Here is a 25,501-nt window from a genome sequence, read left to right on the forward strand (position 1 = left end):
CACACACACACACACACACACACACACACACACACCATCAGGGTAAGAGTTCCCTAAGGTCATAACTTCTAGGAACCTACCTCTCTCTTGGTTTCACCCACACTGGTGACGGTTTTTTGTTTTTTGTTTGTTTGGTGTTTTTGTAAGTTGTTAAATCGTGCTGGCTAAACATCCTATCTGATTAACAATGTTGCAAACGTGTAAGCCAAAAGCTCTTTCCTCCTCAAGTTGCTTTGTTCACAGTCTTTCCTCACAGCCATAGTATCCCCGAGTAAGACAGAAGCTTTATACAATGTCCAAAGGAAGGCACTCCAGCTCTTCCTCGAGCACATTTGATGAAGTTGCTCTCATCAGCTTTCAGAGTCACTCTGTTCCATGTTGGTTGGTCACCTTCAGTGTGTCCTTGCCTGATTCCTCTGACCACACTGAATGGGGGTGCCTGTGTCAGCAGGGCTCCATTAGATACAATATAGAAGCTAGAAAGAAGCAATGTTTGGTCAGAAGCGCTCTGAGTGTCATCTTGGGGACCTCTTTTTGTTCCGAAACAACATTTGCTACAAAATTACTGGATTGCCTTTCTTCTGGTGACCTACATGCTTAGCCAATTGATTGTATTTTGCATGAAAATCAGTACGCCTTTCCCAGTTTACTTTTGCTAGCAGTATAATGCAAAATCTATTTGCCTGAATTAGGTTGCATTTCATTAATCTTTTAAACATGAAATTGTAATGGTTCAAGGTTAATGAGATTTAAGAATATGTGTTACTTAAATCATGACATATTTCAATGATGTTTCTCAAAATTACTATTTTTCATATTGTGAAAGTACAAATTATATTTTAAAGCTTGGTAAACTTGGTCCAAAATTTAGTTAGAAGTATTGAGTATTTTTATATGTGAAGAATTCAGGCATATAAGAAGGGAGTTGGGGAACTATAGATTTGTGTGTTCTCATTAGGGATGTTGTAGTCACTAGGAAAGTAAACAGGTAGGAAATGGCAAGAAAATTCAAGAGAAGGGGAGATTATTCCAGCTGGGGTACTACCCAGCTTTTCAAGGTTGTCTTTCATACCTAGCTCAACTGTATCTTCACCTTTGTCATAGTTCTATATTCATTGATTCAGTTATATATACCCAAAGCCTCTAACATGTCAGACATTGTATTAGATGCTAAAGAAACACCATGGCTGTGAAACCATGAATGTTGTCATCCTGGAGGTATGCACAAAGTGCTACGGGTTCGACAAGCAGAGGATAGCTGCTGCCTGTGCCAGGGTCACATAGGGGCGTGTCAGGGACATCCGACACAAAGATACCTGTGCACTCAACTTGGATGATCTGAAGGTCATAGATAGACCATGGCCATGTAGACAGGAAAAAGGAATTTCAAAGTCATTGTTTTAGGCTGCATATTTGCATTTCAAAAGCAACTCCTGTTGTTTTCAAAATAATTTAAATATCCCATTTATTTTTATCAGAGTCTTTGAACTAAAACTAAACCCTGAAAATGATTTACCTAATCACAGACATTCAAGAAAATAAATTGTTAAGATGAAGAAATCAGATGGACTTGTGACTGACACAGGTCCATTACAATGCAGCCATGCCATTACCAAGAGAAACCCACGTTATTTTTTCTGACTTTCATAGTTATTGACTCTTCTTTTATTTTAACAATTCCTAGAGGTCAGAATGTGAAAGAGGAGTGAGCTCTCCTGAGAAAATACATTATGGAGAATAAATTCTTGATTCATCTCTTCCTCCAGATTTAAGAGTATTCACGGCCTACGAGATTACAGTTGGTGCATGCACACATGCAGGGTGCACAAACAGCTCCCAGGTTGTCCTGCACACAGCACAGCTGCCGCCAGAGCAAGTGAACCCCCCGAGTTTGGCTGTCCTGGATTCTAGGACTATCCACGTACAGTAAGTAGAGAGCTCTTGTGTCTTGCACATGCCGGCTCACATAAGAATCCCAATGAGTTCATTCAGCAGAGCTTGTGACATCAGACTAATTGTATTGTGATTAAATGCACAGAAATGATTAGGCCAGTGATACTAGGAACCTTTGATTATCACTCGTCAACATAATCTCCCTTTTGTCTCTAGGCAATCAGGGCAAGCTAAATGTGTATGCAACTTCTGTGCAGTTGTCAGTAAAAGAAAAATGACCACCTACTTATCCATTGTCAAAGTCTCTATAGGCAGGGGGTAGTTTGTAATAAATTGTGATGATTAGAATAATACATATGTCATATGTATGTGCATATATAACTTCTTTTTAAAAAGATTTATTTTAGTGTGCGCTCGGGGGGGGGGGGGCTACGCACGCACTATATATGGCTGGTGTCTAAGGAGGCCATGAGAGAGCATCAGATCCCCTGGAACTGCAGATATTGAGGGTTGTGAGCCTCCACGTGAGTGCCAGGAAGCAAGCCTGGACCCTCCAGAAGAGCAGCCAGCTTCCTTCCACTGTAGTTCAAGTCAGACAGGAATATGACTTTTACAAATGTTTAGATTTTTCTTTGATGTTCGTGACTTTTGTTCACTCCTCATTTTATGAGGTCTAAGGTGCTGAGTTGAAATTAAATAGATTTCTCTTAGTACCAATTCATGGTTTTTATTGCTTACCCCCAGTTTTCTCATCTGTACGCAAAATGTTGACACTGAATAGATTATGTCATTCACTCAAACTGAAGAGCTTACCATTCATTTGATTGTTGTTGTGAGCCAAAGTTCTTGTATTGACCCTCAGTTTGCCTTCAGACAAGCCATGTTATTTGTTCCCGAAGATTCCCCATTTCTCTGAGTATCCCTTGGCTGTGCTGTCTTCTATCTGCTCTGCAACTGGCCCTTCTCATTCCCAAGATGCTGTAACCCTCCTCTGAAGTTCCCAGTCCCTGCTGCTTTCTCCTGTTCAAATCCTCCATCTGGATGTAAAACCTCATAGCATCAAGAAGGCCTGCCCATTTGCTCAGCTCTCCCGGGGTTTCTGTCTGGGACTCCTTGCTCACTCTGGGCTGGACTGCTGGCTCTGTCAGGACTGCTGTGTGTTGTGCTTTCTCTCACACTCCTCAGGAATACTCCGATGCCCTGTGCTTCCCAACTTTCGCCTGATATCCTAAACCCAAGATAAAAAAATAAAATAAATCATATACATTTATACATCATTAACTATTTTAAATTGCAGTGGGCTGTAAAGATGGCTCCCTAAGAGTGCCTACTGTACTTTCATGAAGACCTGGGTGTGTTCATGCATGCCTGTAACCCCAGCAGTGGTGGGAGATGCAGGAAGGCTGGCTCTGTTGCTCGCTGTTCACCGGTCCAGCTTCAGAGTCCTGAGAGACCTTGTTGTATACAGGAGTAAAGAACAGGGCGATGGACAAGGAACCCTGATGTCTTCCTCTGGCCTCTACATGTGCAAGTCCTTGCCTATGCATAAGCACAGACAACACACACACACACACACACACACACACACACACACACAACAAGTATGTAACTAGAAGACAAAGTCTAGGTCACATTTCCTTTAACATTCTAAGAATAAGCATTCTGTAACCATATGTGTTTTAGAGGTAATTACATTTGAACAAAAAAAAAAAATGTACTTTTTTTTTACACAGCATTCATTAATATCTGTATGACCATTAACTGATCCTATATGTCTCTGTTTACATATGAATCAATGATGCTGAAATGCCATAACTCTTTTTCCTTTCAAGGTGGAAACAACCAAGGCAACTAAATGGAATTCTGGAGCGCTACATATTATATGCTTTGAATCCTACACGGAACTCCACGGTGTGGAGTGTTGTCTATAACAGCACAGAAAACCTCCAGGCTCACACGCTCCGTGACCTTTCCCCTGGGTGTCTATACCTCATCAAGCTAGGAGTAAGTCAAAGTAGCCTCTGTCCTTTCCCTCCACCCTCTCTCCTTCCCAAATCAAACAAGCCAACTAACAAAATACCAAAAAGCCTTAGCCATCGGATTTCTACTGAAAATTCCCCTCACAGCCTACAGGTAATGGGTGATTAGCTGCATATTTCGTTTGTGTCATTTGAAAGGATAAAGTAGCCACCTGAGTTTGAAGACTTTCCTAGAAATATGGTGAGATGCTCAGAACTAAATTTTTATTATTTGTAGGACATTATAATTGTTGAGAGCTTTCCCCAAAATGCTTAGATTAATAAGGTGGTTTCCTGTGGTGCTTGTATTCATTTGAAAAACTCCTCACAGTATGAATTTAGATCTTGTATTTTTAAATGAAGATTCAAATGACCCCAAGATAGTCTTGATTGTTATTTTACTGTGATTTATATTAAACTTCTCCTCAGAAGAACAGTCACTTGATGAAACGCCAGAATCAACAGTTAGAGCTCCTTAGGAAGAGGGTGGCATTTTTAATGCTAAATGGCACTTCTGTATATGAAGGTCTTTTAAAAGACCTTGATATTGCTGTGGAATTTGTACTCCCATTTCCTTTTGCTTTTTGATGAAATATAATCTTTTTTTTAAGTTTAATAGCACATCTGAAAATAACTGAATATAAACATGAGGTTGTCCCTATTTGTTTTAAACACCCTCTTCATTTTATGGCAATACCTATATAAGGGTATTTGCTTTGATAAATGCCATAGAAAATATTCTGCTCTTGATTATGAATAAATTTACATTTATGTAGACACTGTGTACGCATTCATTTTACTTAACATGCTCGTGAATGCTCAAAATATTATACCATGAGAAAATAAACTGCATCCCACTGTTGTTAACTGTCTGCCTTGACAGCACAAAACAAGGGCAGGCAGACAATGTGAGACCCTGCTCTGAATGGCCCCATGTGCCTTGCTGCTCAGCACAGCATGGGGATCTGGAAGTGACAGCTCAGGTTACTTTAGTCATGTCACCGCAAAGCTAAGAAGTGTACGGAGTTGATTTTCAAAAGCTAAGAGTGACGCCCACACCATTTTTCACAATAGCTGGGCACATGAAAACCCTGGTCGGTCTCAGTTGCTTGTAAGCAACCAAGATTAAACAGAAATTGTTGGGATTTGGCATTTTATCAGGAGGTAAGTGGCGTTAAAATGTTGTGTTCCTAAGGCGATTTTTTGAGGATACACTGTGCAGTCAATCAAAATCCACTTTAATATCCTAGAGTTTTTAATTTTGTTGTAACTTGAAAACTAAGTACCAGGGACTTAGTGCTCTGTCCCTTTGAGTTTTAATTCTGATTTTCCTACTGCTTAACCCAAGGCAAGTGTACAGAGGCGCATCAACTTTTTTTTTTCAGTACAAAAATTAGGGCATTAAATTTAATGGTTTTTAATGTCTTTTTGAGAGCCCTAAAATTCTGTGATTCTAAAAAGTAACTCCAAATAATTACAACATGTGTCGGGTCTTGAGTAATGTTGGTGTCAGAGGTTATAATGACATGGATGTCCTTGTGCCTTAAAGGTTGTTAAGGAGACAATGTTGCTCATTTTCTTTTTAATTTCACTGTATTTATTGGGGCAGAAAATACCCTAGTGTGTTTTGCAGGAAGTATTCAACTAAAAGTTTTTCTGTTTGTTTGTTTTAAGTTAACTCATTTAAGCAGTAAATTAAATGAAGCACGACATTTTAGGTTCATCCCGGTTAATTGACGGATTATTGTATATTTCACAGTCTCAATATAATAACTAGCTCTCAAGGTCATTAGATAAGTGGTGGAGAGCAGGTGTTCGACATGGCATAGTGCCCTTTATGGATTGTTTTAGTGTGTTGACTAAGTGCTTGGAAACAAAACATGCAGACACCAAAGCCCTCCAGTGGCCTTTGAAACAGAGGAAGACCCACTGGGGACTTGAACCCTTGGGATGCACATCAAGCCCACAGGACACAGAGGCACTCTATGTCCCTCCACTTAATGCTTTCATTAGACTGGGTTATAAGCCCCCCGGATGCAGAAAAGCCGCATCTTCCCGAGTCCTCTGTGCAGAGCGCAGATAGTACCTGCTGGAGAGAAGGCACGACAGAGACAGCTCGTGTGGAAATGGATGAATGGCTACCAACTGCCGTCACTCCAGAAAGAGTCTGAGACTCAGGATACTACTCCATGATTTCTTGTAGAATGTTGGTATTGGAGATGTGTGCTTCCACAGACTGAATTCTTGGCATGCAGTGGCATTGGTGTTGAAGTTTGACAGGTCTTCATGGTTCCTAATAAATACAGTAAGTTAACAATTATGGAAAGACAGCATAATGCAGACAGAGGCTACTGTTTGAAAATGTCGCTTGTCCTCAAGAAGAAGGAAGACCAAAATGTGGACATTTCATTCTTTCTTAAAAGGGGGAACAAAATACCTACATGGAAGGAGTTGCAGAGACTAACTATGGAGCAGAGACTGAAGGAAGGACAATCCAGCCGATATAGCTGTCTCCTGAGAGGGTCTGCCAGTGCCAGACTAATACAGAAGTAGAGGCTCACAGCCATCCATTGAACTGAGTACAGGGTCCCCAATGAAGGAGTTAGAGAAAGGACCAAAGGAGCTGAAGGGTTTGCAGCCCCTTACGATGAACAACAAGATGAACTGACTAGTACCCTCAGAGCTCCTAGGGACTGAACCACCAACCAAGGAGTACACATGGTGGGACTGATTGCTCTGGCAACATGTATATAGTAGAAGATTGCAAAGTCGGTCATCAATGGGAAGAGAGGCCCTTGGCCCTATCTGAAGGTTCTGTGCCCCAGTGTAGGGGAATACCAGGGCCAGTAAGTGGGAGAGGGGGGGTGGCAAGCAGGAGGAGAGGGGAGGCAACAGGGGTTTGTTCTTGGTTTTTTGTTTTTTTTGGAGGGGAAACTGGGAAAGGAGAAATCATATGACATGTAAATAAAGAAAACATCTAATAAAAAAAAAGAAAATATCGTTTGTCACGTAGTGAATGTTAAATAATGGAAATGTGTGTGTGTGTGTATGTGTGTGTGTGTGTGTGTGTGTGTGTGTGTGTGATATGCATGTGATTGTGTCTGTGTATTAAAGTAGGAGCAGGCACATGTGCATGCATGTGGAACCTAGTGATCACTGACATCTGTCTTCTCTCTCTTTTGACTTTATCTTTTGAAATAGAATATTTCCCGGTAGAAGAACTCAAGGCTCAGCCATTGTCTAGACTGTTCGGGGAGCTACAGGGATCCTCCTCAAAGCACTAGGTTGCATATACATACCACCAAGCCATCTTTCTACATGGGTGCTGGAGATCTGAACTCAGGACCTCATGTGCACATAGTGGGCACTTTACCAGACAACCTCTCTCCCCACACCTCAGGTTTCACTTCCCCAAGAAAAGACCAGATAAAACAATTGTGAGGGCTTTTTTATTTTTATTTTGGTTTTTGTTTTTTTCCTTCATCCTTCATGCTTTAAAATATCCTTCATTCCCTTGGGCCCTGCTTGTCTGAAAAACAAAATACAGGAAAAAAAATAAGAATGGTATGTTTAGTAGTTCCTAATGGCTATTATTTCAAAAATTGTAGCTGTAATGATTGTACCAAACAAAGGCTGTTTAGATCGGAAGTTCCGGGGCTGTTGGGGATGGCAACACAACACCTTGAGTTTTGTTTTCAAGTGTCTGTGATTGACTAAAAGCTGTTGGAAATAGGTCGAAGCAGCTTACTACCTCGCGGGCTTTCACAGTCCACTCTGTTTTATAAAGACATCTTCAATCAATCCAGTTATTTATTTATTTTCCTAAGTCGGAATTTCAATCAGCGTTAGACCAATCAGCTGTGAGTCTAAGAAGCCTCCTGTTCATGCCAAAACTGAGATCAAGCTGCAGATACTTCTGTTGTCTCAGCAACTGCTCATACCCCGTCTCACTGGCTAGAAAGAGCATCTCATTCACTCCAAGGGGCTTCTTCGTCAAGCAACCACTTTGCAGATTTCTGATGACAGTCCGGGGAATGGTCCTCCCAAAGAGGACATTGTATTTATTTTAGAAAGCATCATAAAATTCTCAAAAGAAAGCCAATTTTAGTTTATGCTCCATTTAAATAAGTGCAATAGTATATGTCACATAGCACAGTATTTCTCTGGAGAGAGGTAACAGGGGGCTAAGTCCCGGAATATGAGCACAAATGAGAAAGAAAATGGTAGCAATCCGAATTAAATCTCACTTTGTGATCAGTTTAACAAGCATATGCTGCCACGTGCTTTGATCTAAAAGGATAAAAATCAGAAAATACAAGCGAACATATTCCCTCTCTTTGAGAAACAGGGTGGCCTTCTGACATGTGTGCATGGATAGATCAGATATGGCACATGGCCCACTTCCTGGGTAATTTCTGAGACTTGTAGCACACATAGATTCCATGCTTGTGATCTCAGTTCCTTTGATAATGTTCTGGCAGCTGGTTCCTGGGTCAGAGGTGGCTTCCTCCAGCAGGGTTTGGCCACACGGCTAACTGATTCGGCCTGATTGGTGGAAGCCCCATCTTCAAGAGGACTAGAGTACTTCTTTTGCATGTCTCTGTGTGCCCTGCATAAGAAAATTGAGGGAAACCTACAGAGTCTGGTTAGGTGCCTACTGTAATGCAACTGTGTCCATGGATAATGCTCACATTTGTGTAGAATGTGCTGAAGCGCATGAGACGTCATTCTGAAGGCCCGGGCAACTACTGCCTCCTCCCCCTCCTCCTCTGAGTGTATGATGGGGGAGAGCAGATGTGTGTGTATGCATTCATATGGAGGTCAGAGGGCAGCCACGGACATCATTCCTCATATGCTATCCACTTTGCTATTTATTGACTTATCTATTCATCCCCACCCAACCCTCTTTGTGTGTGTGAATGCATGTGTCTTGTATGTGTGTGGATGTGGTAGGGTCACGTGAGCTTTCTTCTTTATTTTGTAGGCAGGTTCTCTGACTGAACCTGGGGCTTACATTTTTCTCACACTGGTTGCCCAGTGAGCCCCAGGGATCCATCTGCTCCGAAGGCTGGGGATACAGGAGAAGTTTGCCACGCTTGTCCAGGATCCAGACTCAGCCCCTGATGCTTGTGGCACAGCTGCTTAGCTCATTAAGCCGTGTGCCCCAGAGCCACCTGGTTCGTTTTGAAAGGGTTCTCACACTTGTCTGGAACGGCTCACGAGTCAAATGGGCATCTCTAGACTGTCGCATAGGCTGGTTCCCCCTGCATCCTGGCTCGTTTTGTGTTTCTTGGAAGATGAACTCTCAGGTCTTAAAAAGCAATCTCATTCAATGCTGTCCTTCATGGTAGAAACAAACATAGTTGGGGGCAGCAGAGGGAATCTTACTTTAGTGGAATCCAGGGCTCCCCCTATGAGTTGTCTCTCTTCGCTGTTCCTCTAAACTTTGAGAGCCAGGACTGAAGTGTTTTCTCCATTCCGGCTTAGGTGTGTACCGGCGGGGGCTGCACAACTAGTGAGCCCGGCCAGGCCCTCATGGACGAGAAGGTTCCAGAAGAGGTGCCAGCCCCCAGAGTCCGCTCCTACTCACCAGGCTCCTTTAACATCTCCTGGACAGAGCCCGGGGATCCGAATGGTGAGTGAACTCTTTTAGCCTGAAGTTAAAAACATGATTAGCAAAAGTAAATTAATATTCTAAATGGCAGCTTATATGTGGTGCTTAATTTTTAATGATCGTTTCAGCACATAAACTACCTGAGATCCTATCCATGTAGTGAGGGAGAGTGCGCCTTTTAGGCCAACGTGCAGTTTTGGTGGCTCAAAAGTGCTCCCTCTCGATGGTTCTTGTGTACTGCACGCCATTGTTTAGTGAGAGCTAGGAGAGAGGACAGGGACAAATGGAGACTCTGGGGGAGATGTAGCTTTGAGAGTGACATTGTCTTTAGCAGCTGTCCCTTTTCAGCAGTCATGAGTTCTTCCTCAGAGAAGTAAAGAGGCCAGGATTCCACGTACACAAGGCGTTTCAAATGCTTCTGAGTTAATAAGTTTATTTTAAAAGAGGCCACTCAGAACTCATACTCCTTAGGATGATATTTATAAATATTTCAACATGGAGATTTAAACGATGCATCCATTAAACATGCATATACTTACACTTAACTTAAGGTGCACTGTTTTCGTATGTGATATATGTGTCCTTGTACTCTGTAGAGAGTTAAGAGCTCTCCAGTTAAACACCATGAAAACAAAGCCTCATTATAAAGCCATTTAATAGGCTTTCTCAGACACTGGTCTATTTATTCAGTTATTGGAGATATCGTTAAGATTTGTTAAACATAGAAATTCCGTTTAACTCTGACAGAAGGAACAGGATATCAAACCATGTCCCTCTTTGTGACAGATATCAAAATATATTACTATTGTAGAAATTATTGTTAAATAACTCGTTGCTGAAAAACAGAAGTGGCTTCTACAAGCATAGCTAGAAAGAATAAAGCAAAACGAAAACCTTGTAGTTTTACCAGATCGCCTCATGTTTACTCTGAATTAATTATACTATTTCCTCTGAATTAGACTTTTAGCCACTGCAATAGCTATAGCTGAGGTAGTGGAGAGAGTTATGGTAATTAGAGTGAGTGAGTCTCTCCGCATTGAAGCTACTCTTGTACTCAATGGCTTCAACTTCCTTAATAAACTAAATGATGTCTATAGGATACTGTATTAAGCAGCCGAAATCCTTGTCACCACTTCTGACCCCACAAAGAAATCTGTCTAGTCCGTAGGTATGAGTGAAAAGTAACTGATTTGCTCTGATTGGATGGCTGCTAGCCAGCTCCCTGGTTTGCAGAGAACAGGACCAACTTCCCAGTTTTTTTGAGGATCTTCACTTTATATTACTTTATATTCTGTCCGTGCACAAAGCGTTTTTTAAATATACCCAATGAGCAAGAAACACGAAATATTCAGATAACACGTTTGTGATAGCATAATGTGTTTAATCACAGTAGAACTTTCTCTACTTCCATAGTGGGGTGAGGATTCAAGGGGCTGTAGAGATTGCTCAGTGGTAAAGATCACGGCTGCTCTTCTAGAGGACCTAGAGTTAGAGGTTAGCCACACTGTCCTTCCTTGAGCTTTAGCATCCCCACTACGCTAACTACGTGTTAGTTACTGGCGTCCTTGCTGAGACACAAACCTCAGGAAAGAAGCTTGCAGAAGGAAAGCTTCATTTTGGATCACAGTTCTAGGGACTAGTTCTTCATGGTAGCTAACAGTCATGGCGATGGGAAACTTGAGGCAGCTGGAGGTGAATGGCCACACTCAGCTCCATTTCTCTTTGGAGAGTCTGAGACTCTAGCCCGTGGGAAAAATGACACCCACAATTAGGGTGATCTGTCCCATGTCAATTAAGACTATCTTGATCTTCTCTCCCAGGCATGCCCAGAGGCTACACTGATCTATGTAAGTCCTCACAGCCCAGAGGCTCCTTGCATAGCCAACTCAAGATCCCATCACACTGACAATGAAAATGAACCATCCTAGGTCCCGATTGCCACCTTCACTGCTTTCTGTCCCATCTGAAACTCAGTGTGGCCCATGTTAGACAGGGTTTCTCTGTACAGTCCTGGCTGTCCTGGAACTCACTCTGTAGACCAGGCTGGTCTCAAACTCAGAAGTCCACCTGCCTCCGCCTTCCAAGTGCTGGGATTAAAGGCGTGCGCCACCACCACCCCGCCCATGTTAGCTTTTCATCCTGCCCCTGTCTCTCATCTTGCTTTTTCTTTTATCTCACATACCTCCCACTGACACCACCCACTTTTACTAGCCCCAAACCTTGGCTTTTACCCATGGTCACTCTTGACTTCATTGAATCCTCTGATTTCTCTTGTAGAGAAGTCAAAATAAACTTGAGGCATCTAGTCATATGCACAGTCAAGAGCAGAGAACAGCTCTCTCTATATTTTTTATTTAATCCAGGGCCTGGCCCACTAAATAACACCACCCATATTCTTGTTGGACGTTCCCACATCCACTAATCCAGTTAAGAAAATTCCCACAGGCAATGCGCATAGGCCAATACCATCTACACAGTTCCTCAATGAGTTCATTTTCACAACTGATCAAGATTAAGTTGACAATTGAAACTAGCCAAAACACACGTCAACATGGTTGTACCCCTGTAAGAATTTAATATTCTGAGGATGTACTTATTTCTGAAGACTTACACAGAGTACCACGTGGATGACAACTCTAGCAGAATCTTGAAGCAGAAGCTACGGAGGAAAGTTCACTTGGGTCCATGCTTATCTAGCCTCCTTATCTAAGCCAAGACTACCTGCTTAGGGAATGGTGTCGCTCACAATGGGCTGCTCCCATATACATCATTTAATGGGCAAAACAAGCACTCACAAGAGATGCCCATGGACCACTCCAATCAAGGCAATCCCTCAGTGAAGACCCTCTTCTCCTGTGACTCCAGACAATGTCAAGTTGACAGTTAAAGCTAAGTATGATAGTATTTTAATTCCAAAAATTAGCTCATGAAATTTACAATATCCCCATGTACAGATGTAGAAAATTGGATTAATAAGAATTAAACAATTTAATTACTCAAAGTCCAGACAGCTAATTAAGAAGGAATGTGGTATTAAAAAAAATCTGTGAATGGCAGAAACTCACGATTTTTCCCCCAAGTCTGCCTCTAGCTTTTGCAGACCTGTCCCCAGCATAAGGTTCCAACCAGATCTATGAAAATAGCAGCGAAAGTTTTACTCGCTCACTCTTAATCTCCTACAGGCAAAATTCAAACACTTACATGTCCCCCAGAATTAAAGAAATAACTGTGTACTTTCTTAATGTTTCATTCAGAAATAACTATTTTCCATAACCAAATACAATTCTATTTTTCTTTCTGTTAGTGCTCAGTTTTAACAGGTGCAATGGATTCCAGAATTCAGTGAGCCACTTAGGGAAACTGCTTGACAGTTTGGAACAAACCTTGGTTAACTTTTATGAAACACCTCCCATCAATTTGTCAGGTAGAATTTCCCAAGCACAGCCTTTTTTAGATTCTGTCGATGCCATTTTTAGGCAAGCATAACAGTAATAAGGCATCTTCCACAGTGTGGGAGCTTCTCTCTCTCTCTCTTCCTTTTTAATTGAAGGATCAAGTATTCACATCGGGAGGTATCTGCCACACTCAATAAGTATCTAAACCTCGGGGGCAGCATGCAGTTGATATTCTTATTGCCAAGCCTCACTGACAAAAATAAAACAAACAAATAGGTTTGGAACATCGATATTCGCTATGTGCGTTATTTTTGTGGCACACAGACACATTGTTGTTTAATTTCCACAGTAAACACAATTCCTCAGTGTAGATAGAAATACCTTGTATTAAATTCACATTGTGTTGTATTGAATTTCCTTGCTTACATATGACAACCCATTGAGCACCTTAGGAAATACAACTTGACATGGCATGATGAAGAGGCAGGAAGATCTATACCCCAGTGGGTATGCTTTACCAGCAATTATGATTCAGCTTGCCTGCTAAATTAAACACCTTAAAAATTCTATCATCGTGGAGACAGATGACAAACTCCAAAGTGCCTTACATTAGCCAGCCAATGAAAATTAAGTATTCATTTTGCAAGTTTTCATTGAAGAACAGTGTGTGGAACTGGATTAAATAACAGAATTTGTTCTCTCTCTCTCTCTCTCTCTCTCTTGCTCTCTCTCTCTCTGTCACTCTCTCTCCTTCACTCCCACCCTTCCTCTCTTCCTATTCTTCTCTCTTTCTTTCTTTCTTTTTTCTTCCTTTCTTTCTCTCTCTTTCTTTCTTTCCCTCTTTCTTTCCTTCTCTTTCTTTCTCTCTCTCTCTTTCTTTCTTTCCTTCTCTTTCTTTCTCCTTTCTCTGTGTGTATGAATGTACATACATACACACACACACACAGAGAGAGAGAGAGAGAAAGAGAGAGAGAGAAAAACAATAATACAGTTTTGTGTAGCTGTCTTACTGATTAGTACCCCGAAAGATTAAACAAGGAAAAGCACAGAGAATCTGATAAAAGTGACAGTGGTGTGCTCCTATTCTTTTGGCTTTAGGTGTCCACACCCTTCTCTGCCCTCCTCCCTGTCTTCAAGGCATAACTGAAGTGGGGGAGATGGATATGCAGACTCTGTGTCCTAGGGTGCTGCATATCCTATTGTGTCCAAATGTGTGGGGACCAACATGTAGCCAAGATGCCTTTTAGCTCTAAGATACTCACCAGATACTAAAATTTATCTCAGATGTGGTATTCTCTCTGTGAAGTGGGGTGAGCCTCACTGGCATATTCACATACTTGTACTCCACTACACCATCATCGTCCCACATGACAGTAAAACAAGAAGGGAATAAGGGGACCAGAGTCTTGGGTCACTGCCCTGGCACCTTTCTGCTGGGCTCTGTACTCCAGGGCTGTATTCCTCCACAAAAGGCCAAGCTCTGTCCAATAACCTTTCTTATAATGCCAGATCATCCTTCAAGTTCCAAAAACCTGGTCTAATCTTTTCCCCCTGTTGCCCATGGTTAGGTGGGTCTGCTGGGAAGTCTTGGCCATTACTGGGAAGGGATGGCTCACAACCACTTTTCTCCCTCCTTCAGCGTCCACTCTCATCTCTGTAAATGATCTCTTAGCTGAAATGACCTCAGCTGTCCACTGACTGAGTTACCTGCTGTTGAAGGTTTGATTCTTAAATCTCATTTCATCGCCCTTTACAATATTTGTGGGGTTCAATGAGGGCAGTTGCAGAAATACGTTTCAGCAGCTTTCTCTCATTCTAGGAATAGTAACCAAAAAAATAAAAGTTTACAAATTCCACGGGATTAAACTTTGTTTTGGTAGATCTCCATCATAATAGCAGTGAAGGAACCACACTGGGATGGTTCTAGAGGCAGACCTTTGCATTGTTCTGTGACGTTTGTATTTTAACCAACTTGCTGACATCTGGGGAAAGCTTTTTCTTCTTATTGTGGAACCTCTGTTAGTTATAGTCTAATAATGGCCCATGATGCTTTCCCTCTTGATGAAATAGCTTCCAGTGTGTATGTGCCTATGAGATCATTTTCTCAGAAGAACACCCTTTCTCCACCCAGCCCAGACTGGCTTAGTTCCTGCCTCCTCACCTATCACCACTGAATTTCCATTCTACTCCACAGGGAGATCCTTCAGCAGACTCTACACACACTCTCCAGACCTCACCTGTCTTCTTAGTTGTATTATCAAGGTTGTAAAGGCAGCAATCGGGACTATTGTGCTACATCTCAGTTCCCTGCATGCAGATTGATGCCTGCCATGTGGGAGGCACTCTATCCACAGCTACTGACCAGAAGAACAAAATACCCACGGAAGGAGTTGCAGAGATTAACTATGGAGCAGAGACTGAAGGAAGGACAAGCCAGCCTGATATAGCTATCTCCTGAGAGGCTCTGACAGTACCTGACTAATACAGATGTAGAGGCTCACAGCCATCCATTGAACTGAGTACAGGGTCCCCAGTGAAGGAGTTAAAGAAAGGACCAATGGAGCTGAAAAGTTTGTAGCTCCTTAGGATGAACAACAATATGAACTAACTAGTACCCTCAGAGCTCCCAGGGACTCAACCACCAACCAAGGACTGCACATGGAGGGTCTGATTGTTCTGGCAGCATGTGTATAGTAGAGGATTGCAAATTTGATCATCAATAGGAGGAGAGGACCTCGGCACTGTGAAGGTTCTGTGCCCCAGTGTAGGGGAATGCCAGGGCCAGAAAGTGGGAGAGGGCGGGGTGGCAAGCATGGGGAGGGGGGAGGCAACAGGGGTTTGTTTTTGTTGTTTTTGTTTGTTTCTTTGTTTTTTGGAGGGGAAACTGGGAAAGGAGAAATTTACATGTAAATAAAGAAAATATCTAAGAAAAAAAAAGAGCACTGCACAAAACAATCCAAGACCCTGCAGGGTTTTAAACACAAGGATTAATTCAGTATCCCATTTCTTTTCTGTGCCTGATTGAGGGAGGGAGGATCTAGATGCACATAAAAGAAGTCTTTGACATGAACACCACCAGAGAAGAAGGGAGAGCTGGAATTATGAACACAGAGCTTTTTGAGATGTTGGCAGACTTCTCTTCTTAACTTGAGTGATGATTATAACCTAAAAGTAGTTGAAGCTGTATTTCTCCTAGGAAAAATCACAAGTCCTCCTGAAATGTGTTGTTATCTTATTCCGGTTTTAGTTCCAACTGGTTACTCCATATCCAGGGAATAAATAGCTTTAACATTTGTTGTCGATATATTTTTTTGTACCTTCCTTTCCCTCACCTCACGTTGATTTTATATGTGATTTTGGATTATTTTTCATGTCCCTTGATCTTGCCCGATCCAGTACAAGTTCAGGAAAGTGTCAGTGATTCTCCTGGACATTTAAGGCTCCAACCTCCCTTTGAATGATTATTAAAGGCTAGCCTTTGACAATGGCAGTGAGAAGACAGTATCAATGGATAAAAGATGTCATCATGCTTGCTTGCTCCTTTGCAGTGGGACCTTACTGCATGGACTCTGGGATCGTCTTCCTAATACACAGGTTTACATAGCCTGTCTTTGATGGGATATACAAATGAATCTGATGCAGCCCTATTGGAACCTCTACTGTACGGAGAGCCAGCCATGCTGAAATCCTTCCCTACAGCCACAGCTCCTACTGCTTAGCTGGGCCGTTAGTTTGTTGTCTAGGTTTTTTGATACACTTAGCATTTTTACATTAATCTTGATTGGCTCAATCATACCTGCATTTAATTCTCTTTTCACTTATATAAGAATGGGTTCTATTTCTTATTCTTTCTGTCCTTAAAATTAACATAAATACTACCATATAGACAATAGACCTTCCAATAAATGTCCATATCTTCAGCGACACGTTTTGATCACCTTTAGGATCATGATAGCATGGTCAGATGTAGGAAATTACTACAAACTTAAGAGATTAACCAGAAGCAGTGTCAACACTGGAGTAAGCTTGCCTGGTACATGCTCATTAGTTTCCTGTCCCTCAGTTATCTTCCTAGCAGTATTGATAGCAGTTGTGATATCTGAAGGTTGTCAGTATTAAAGGACATAATCCACACACACCTCATGTAGTCTGCTGTTTTAGATAAGCAACTGGTTCTGTGTGTTGCTTTAAGAATTTTTTTTACTTAATTAAATTTGTTCTTTGGCAATCATACATGTGTAGAGTGCATTTTGGTTACTCTTGCATCCAACCTATCTTACCCCCCCTAAGATTCCCACTTCAAAAGCTCTTTCTGAGATGCATGTCTCTTTGTTCTGTGGCTCACCAAATTCCACCAATGCTGCCATCGCTGCAACCAAGGGTTTGGAAATACCCAATGAAGCCTGGTGGGCTCTCCAGTGTCTATGTTGAGTTTGGTTTGGTTGTTGGTTGGTTATTTGGTTTTGTTTTTCTAACTATTTGCTGTTCTAAGAACCAGCCTTCAGATTTCCCCAAAACCATTCATGCAGAGCCAACATTCTAGTTAAAGAAGAAAAAAATCTTTAGCTAGAGTTTGAAATGTCCACTGCAACGTAGGAGTACTTCATGCTCAGTTGGGAAACTTGAGATCAATGAAATTTAAATCACTGTGTTAATAGAATTTTTTTAAATTTATTGCTTCATATAACTATGCCTTTAAATTTAAGTTTACAGTGGCTCTTACTTTATAAATGTTATTTCTATCAAAAAGCCTGCTACTAAAAATAGTTATAAAAGTTGCCTATATTACTCGATACAGACTAGAATGCTCTGGTGGGAAACCCTTCCCATGCTTCTGTAAGCAGCCTACATGAAGTTCAGTTTGTCATTAAGAAAGCAGATGCAGAGTGGTTGTTCCAGCTTGCAATCCCACCAGCAGTGGAGGAGTGTTCCTCTTTCTCCAGAACCTCCCCAGCATCTGCTGTTGCCTGAGTTTTTTTATCCTAACCATTCTGACTGGTGTGAGGTGGAATCTCAGGGTTGTTTTGATTTGCATTTCCTGATGATTAAGGATGTTGAACATTTCTTTAGGTGCTCCTAAGCCATTTGGTCTTCCTCAGTTGAGAATTCTTTATTTAGTTTTGTACCCCATTTTTAATAAGGTTATTTGGTTCTCTGGAATCTAACTTCTTGAGTTCTTTGTATATCAGTTTGGCAGTTCCTTGGAAAATTGGACATGGTACTACCAGAGGATCCAGCTATACCACTCCTGGGCATATACCCAGAAGATGCTCCAACATGTAATAAGGACACATGCTCTACTATGTTCATAGCAGCCTTATTTATAATAGCCAGAAGCTGGAAAGAACCCAAATGTCCCTCAACAGAGGAATGGATACAGAAAATGTGGTATATTTGCACAACAGATTACTACTCAGCTATTAAAAACAATGAATTTATGAAATTCTTAGGGAAATGGATGGTTCTGGAGAATAACATTGTGAGCGAGGTAACAAAAGAACACACATGGTATGCACTCACTGATAAGTGGATATTAGCACAGAAGCTTGGAATACCCAAGATACAATCCACAAACCTCAAAAAACTCAGGAAGAAGGAAGACCAAAATGTGGATACTTTGATCCTTCTTAGAAGAGGGAACAAAATACCCATGAAAGGAGTTGCAGAGACATAGTGTGAAGCAGAGATTGAAGGAAAGGCCATCCAGAGACTGCCCCATCTGGGGATCCTTTCCATATACAATCACCAAACCCAGACACTGTTGTGGATGCCAGCAAGTAGTGGCTGACAGGAGCCTGATATATCTGTCCTGAGAGGCTCTGCCAGTGTCTGACTAGTATAAAAGTAGAGGCTCACAACCATCCATAGGACTGAGCATAGAGTCCCCAATGAAGGAGCTAGAGAAAGGACTCAAGAAGCTGAAGGGATTCGCAGCCCCATAGGAGGAACAACAATATGAACTAACTAGTACCCTCAGAGCTCCCAGGGACTAAACCACCAACCAAAGAGTACACATGGTGGGACTAATGGCTAGTAGAGGATGGCCAAGTAGGTCATCAATGGAAGGAGAGGCACTTGGTCCTGCGAAGGTTCTATGTCCAAATGTAGGGGAATGCCAGGGCCAGGAAGTGAGAGAGGGTGGGTTGGTGAGCAGGGGGAGGAGAAGGGGGGAGGGAATAGGTTTTTTTTTTTTTTTGGAGGGGAAACCAGGAAAGGGGATAACATTTGAAATGTAAATAAAGAAAATATCTAATAAAAAATCTCTCAATGATGGGGGTAGAAAGGGATATCAATGAGGAATTTTTTTTCAAAAAGCTAAATGGGCTTACATTATAATTATAGATTTAAGGAATGGTGCAATAAAACTAGCTCTCTAGGATTTTTTCTGAAAAAAAAAAAGCAGATACAAAAGTAGAATTAGGTGAATTGGAAGATGGTCAAAAAAGGAAGGAACAGGATCAAACTTTATTATAAGGGTATGTGAAAAAGCCATAATGAAAACAAAGTGGTAATATATGATAATAAAAATATTTTAAAAAATGAGAACATCCCCCCAAAAAGAATATTCTTTCCAAATTATGTTTCTTATTATCTATTAATTCACCAAGAACCTACCTTTTAAAATGGTAATTCAGAGCATGACAAAGCATGGCCTAGCACAGCCTGGATGGGAGGAAATCCCTAAGCTTACTTCAGTCTGTAAGTGGGAGGCAGGTTTAAATGAAGTAATCTCTAGACCACAACAGCATCCCACTTGACCCTAATTTTGAAGCCTGGTGCTTTGTTGGTAAGACTTGGACCACAAAGCAGAATATACAGACATACAAATACCATGTCCTAAGACTGGCTTACATAGCCCAAGCCCCTAATCTGAGAAGGGACAGTGGCTTGTTTCTGTTACTTGAGGCAGGCATGATGAATCACTGGTTGCATAAGGAATGGCCAGACAGCCATTTGTAACCTCTCCCTCCCTGGCTGTAGCATAGAGAATAGCTCCTGACACATGAAGACACCTAAGTGGTCATTATCTTGAGGTATTCTAAGATGATATTAAAATAGCCCAGGTGGCCATGATGGGTGAAGAGAAATTTGAAATGGATTCAGTTGGTAGAGAAAATAGGGAGGATGTCAGGAGGGATTTAAGTGACTTATAGAGAAACCTAACTTACCCAGTGTTCTTTTAGCCTTTCCTGCATGCGCTGTCAGGTAAGATTTGCCTCATGAGCACAGGGTAACTCCTGTGTGTGTGTGTGTGTGTGTGTGTGTGTGTGTGTGTGTGTGTGTGTGTGTGTTTGTGTGTGTGTGTGTGTGTGAATATGTGCATGAATGTGCAGGATCATTTTTACACTGAAGTTAGACTGAAGCTCACCCACTCCATGTCACCCCTGGATATTGAGATCTCTGTATAGTTGAATTAACTGTCAAAACGCTTGAGCTTTTACCCCAGCTCATCTGCCTCATTCCCACCTTGTGGAGACTCTGCTCTCAGCAGATGTCATAGCTACCTGCTTTCTTGGCATAGATTTCTGGGGGTTGACTTTCTGGAATCAGGTAGACAAAAAGAAAAAAAAGAAAAAGAGCCCACCAGCCGTAGAGCTGTCACTGAAGTGGATGGAGAACTCAAAAGGCAAGCTGAAAAATTGATGAGATGGGACTGGAAAGTTATGCTTAGGGCAAAAGCTTGGGAGCCCCCCCCCCCCCAGTGGTCCCCTAGGTATCACTAAATTAAAGAGCAGAGTCCTCATTGACCACAACTTAACTCTTCCCAAAATGATTCACTTATACCCTTTGTGCGAAAATGGGTGAGTGTTTAGAATTTACTCCTAAAACCTTCTTTGAAAATGTTCAAGATTTTAAAGTTCATGCCTAAGGAATTTCAATCACTTATATCCACAGCTTGCTTTTTGATAAAATGTCTTACTTCCCAGCATGTCAAATAAGTGAGCTACTGTGCACAGCTTCCTGGTGCAAGAGAAACTCTCTCTGTTCTGCAGTTGTTTAAGAAAAGGGGGTTGTTGGTCTGAGTATTTTCTACTTCTGTTGAACTCAGGCGGGGGTCTCAGCTTCTCTTTAAGAGTGTAGGTAGCACACACACAGGATTATCTGAGGGGTTGAGGGATTAAATGGTTGCTTCCCACTGTTACAAATGCACTGTAATTCTTGATGTTGCTCCGTCACTGATTCTGTCCCGCTCATCTTCCTGTGACTTCCCATGGATTTGCGGGTTGTTCGCTGTCCTTATTTCACTTGACAGAGGAACTCATGTGTCCTTAAGCATCACTGTTGTCATCAGTGTTCCACAGAGAGTCACTCTAGGCACAAGGGAGAATGGATCTAGTAGAGTCAGGCTACCATACTAATTTATGCAGCACACTGGTGCATGGTGGGAAAATAAGGACTTCCTCCTCAATACAGAAACTGAGGAGACGCCAGTGCAACTGTAAAGAGTTATCTTCAAGAAAGAAAAATGGGCCATAGCAAGAACTGGGTTAAAATATTAACTTATTTAAAAATCTTAGATTCTAAGAGGATATATTGATCAAAAGATCATTTTGATGAAAGGGAAAATATGCTAGATGTTAAAACCAGAAGCTGTTTGATAGAAGGAATTGTTCATTTGTTGAGTTGTTGATCTGCTTTGATGCTGAGGATTTGACACAAGACATTATGCAACACACACACACACACACAATTAAAAATAAAAAGCCTGTGTCATCTATATGTCAGGCCAAAGGACAATGAAGATACTTACAAAATGATTAGGAGACAAAAGGCTGTGAACAAGTGGGGAGGTGAGTAATTCCCGCCTGGGACAGATAGATCTTAGAGTAACGAAACCCTGGTGTTGCAGCTCCATGAGTATTATTCCCAATGGATGAAGGTTGGGTGACACTACAGATATTTACCAACGTGACCATCCACCTCAAGTTCAGGATCCTGGAAACCAGCCTTGAGTGACTTCCTCATTGCTCTTGATTTTGCTAGACTTTCTCTTTAGAGTCTGGTCTTTGACCTCTTCTTTAAGAAAGAGTTCCGAGCTGTCCTTTCAGGTGTGGCTCTAGTTCTTCTTTCAACACTCGTAAATTATTACTCTGCATTACAGGCCGGTTGCTTTATTATGGTGCATGTGAATGTGTTCGCCCTGTCAGTGTTTGTTATGTGCCTACTACGCTTGAGGCATGGTGCTTAGCTATGGAAAGAAGCGGATGAGGGAGAGCCATGGTTTCCTAAGGGATCCTACAGTCTTCGGGGGGAACCGGGCCATTGAATGTGGCACAGTGATACCGTAGTAGAATGAGTAGTTAAAAGTTGTGATGGGGCTATTCTGTGAGCTACAAGGAAATACCCACAGGGCTTGTATTGTGAACTACAGGGGTTAGGAGCAGCCATGGGACTGTACTGTGGGCTGTGGGGGGCAGGGAGCCGCTGACAACTGTTGTAGGATCATGGGACATTAAAAGAGATTCCTGGAGGTCATATTTAGGGAGGGGACTTGGAAATTAATCTCACTTTGATAACAGTTGTGATAACAGTTAACGTGGTCGGACTTCTGCTTCCCATGGTCCAATGGAACGTAACTTTGGAGAGTCCGTCTTCCTAGTGAACTTGATTGTGTTGACTTTTTTAAAGATTTATTTATTTTATGTGTATGAGGACACTGTCACTGTCTTCGGACACACCAGGAGAGGGCATCGGATCCCCTTACGGATGGTTGTGAGCTGCCAAGTGACCTCTGGAAGAACCGTCAGTGCTCTTAACCACTGAGCCATCCCAGCAGCCTCAATCATGCAGACTCTTATGTTCCTTTCCATAAGAACATTTTGCTTGAATGATAGAGTCTTTCTATTTGATGGCCACTCCACTTTCTCTGAATTCTAATAATTTTGCGAAAATGGGTATGGCTTTTCTACCCCAACTGTGACTGAATCGTGATGAGCTGAACAGGGTCTAGTGTGTGGCTGGTTAACGTTGAAGAGAATGTGAGGTCAAATCAAACGTAGATATAGATATAGATACAAATCCTAACTCAGGTACTTTCCCATCGGGTGACCTTGCATAGCTTACCTCAGCTCCATTCCCTAATTTCTTCACTTGTAACGGATAATGACACAACCCTGACTTTAGGCAGGCCATGAGGAAAAAGTTAACACACGAGCCTGTGCATGTACCACAGGAGCAAAGAAGGTCTCTTGACCTCCGAAGCTCCTACTGAGGATGTTTTTAGAATACACATACATAGACGCATAAACCCGTCTACTTCATCTTTTTTGGCCTGGAACTTAACGGCACTGAGGAATGGCTTTCAACCAGATTCTCCTCTAGAGTGTTTGGTTCCCTCGCTCTCTCTGTGCTAAGCGTGGTCTCATCTTACCAGCGTGGTGTCTAAAGTAAAGCTTATCTTATCCTTTGAGAGGAGGCAGCATTTAGAGGAGCCGGGTGGATGGTTCAGTGACGGGAGGTAGTTGTTTTCCTAGTTACTTGCTGTTGTGCTGTGGCCATACTGGAAGCTGGTTTCTGTCTTCCCAGGAGTGATCACCACATATGAGTTATATCTAGATGATGCTCTGATTCACAATTCTTCAGAACTCAGCTGCCACGCCTATGGATTCGATCCTGGGAGCTTACACACCTTCCAAGTTCAAGCTTGCACGGCGAAGGGTTGTGCTGCAGGCCCTCTGGTAAGTATATGAATTTACATTCTGAGACTTGAGCTGCTGGGTGACACTGGGCATCAAGGGACAAATAGGAGTTTGTCAAGCGCAGGGGGAAATTATTCTTTTCACTCAAGATTATTTAAGAGTTGCTTTTAGTTTGATATACATTTCAGGGCTGTGTGTGTATCTAGGAGAAGAATGCATGTATTCTTGAATAAACAGTGAGTTGACTCTTTTAATGGTCACACATATAATCATGCCTGCTTTGATGATAAATGAAAGATACATCTTTTTCTTCTCAATGATACCCCAATAACTACAATCATGATTAAAAAATGAACATTGAAAACTGTAATTCCCACAATAGGTTTAGATTTCTGTCCAAAGGGCAGGTTAATCAATTAAAAGATGGAACTTACTTCATCTCTTTAAAGAAAGTATTTTTATTTCATGAATCTGATGTAGCTTTCTAAGAATGCTATTTAAATTGTTATTACTATCTGCTTTTGATGCCCACATTTCAGGAGTCTATAATGTGTATCTCTTTCATTAACAGTTAGAAGCATGAAAAAAATTATCCTTCGCGTTCCAGCATCACTTTCCATCAGTTAATAGTGTGTGACCATCACGGCCCAGCAGAGTATTTTCAGATTGAAAATAATACATTACACTTTTATGAAGTTTCCTTGATTAAATGGGTTTAGCCTCTTTTTCAAAGAATAATACTAGTTATAGGTGTTTTTGGCAATGTTTGCTAATCCCCTATCATTTTAATAGACTCTGTCTTCATTAAATACTATATTATATTTAATATATAATTATTATATATTAATACATATATAATTATATAAGAATGCATCTTATATATTTATAATATAAGTATATAATTATACAAGAATCAGCTCTTTAATTCAATTTGTACTTCCTTACTTTGGATCACACCTTCCATTCAGAAACTGGTTGCTTTCTAAGAAGTTAAAGCCCCACATCGCTAAGATGGAGCCAGAAGTATTATTGTAAAGCATTTACAATCAGAGCCCTCTAATGGATACTTACCCTTAAAAGCAGAAATGGAAGGAGGCCAGCACTTCTCTATTCTGAGGAATAGAGTGTGAGAGAGACAGAGAAAGAAGGAGAAAGAGGGAGAAAGAGGAAGAGGGAGAAGATGAGAAGAAGAGGAGGAGGAAGAGGAAGATGAAGCAAAGGAATACTACGTATGAGCTTAAAAACTTGTACTTTTGCCCAGTGTACACTGGATGCCCCACCTCATCTACAAGATACCCTAGAAACTTTAAATAAGGGGACACAGTTATTGATCTCTGTCCTGAACAGACAGCAGGCAACATGAGCCTTAAGAAATCAAATACCACAGCCCCTGATGGAAAGGGAAAGGGGGATTGGAGGTAAAGTCACCTCTGCCAGGTCCCGTCCAGTCCCATCCAGTCCCGTCGGCACGCTGACTTGGAGCACAAAATCCGCTCCTGCCCTGGGCATTTTTCTCTCCTGCACTTGGCATCTTCTCCAGCTCTCTCCCCTCTCTTTTAATAGCCTTGTTACCCACACAGAAGGGAAGACATTAGTCAGCGTGCCCTTAGAGGACTGTGCTTCGCCGTCTCAAGTGTAGCATCATATACCCTTCTCCTGGGCAAATGGTTCATAAGAAGGGGAAAAAAAAAGGTGTGGATCTGGTAAAATAGGGGATTTAAAACTAAGTCATCTGTGCGTCACCTGCACGTTCTTGCTGCGTTGATGCAGTACGACTCTGATGGCTCGGTGTATTTTGCCACCACAGACTGACTGAAGGCAGCTATCTGGAGTGGGTTAAGATGGACCTGCTCTCTATTTCCATTTAATTCCTGTGGCCTGTTCCATTATTGTCGATTTAAAGAACGTACTTGACTTTTGAATGATTTCTAATATATATAT

At 41.7% G+C, this 25,501-nt stretch overlaps 1 protein-coding gene across 1 annotated transcript in view; it reads left to right on the plus strand.

Annotated features, from left to right (window-relative positions):
* Nucleotides 1-25,501, plus strand: part of Ush2a (usherin) — a 689,504-nt gene that overhangs the window by 348,748 nt on the left and 315,255 nt on the right. Inside the window, 4 exon segments of the mRNA XM_031338301.1 lie at nucleotides 1,767-1,926; nucleotides 3,726-3,897; nucleotides 9,399-9,546; nucleotides 23,448-23,599. Of these exon segments, the coding sequence (XP_031194161.1) occupies nucleotides 1,767-1,926; nucleotides 3,726-3,897; nucleotides 9,399-9,546; nucleotides 23,448-23,599 (632 nt within the window).

This window comes from Mastomys coucha, unplaced genomic scaffold, assembly GCF_008632895.1.
Source record: "Mastomys coucha isolate ucsf_1 unplaced genomic scaffold, UCSF_Mcou_1 pScaffold1, whole genome shotgun sequence".
Classification (NCBI taxonomy): domain Eukaryota; kingdom Metazoa; phylum Chordata; class Mammalia; order Rodentia; family Muridae; genus Mastomys; species Mastomys coucha.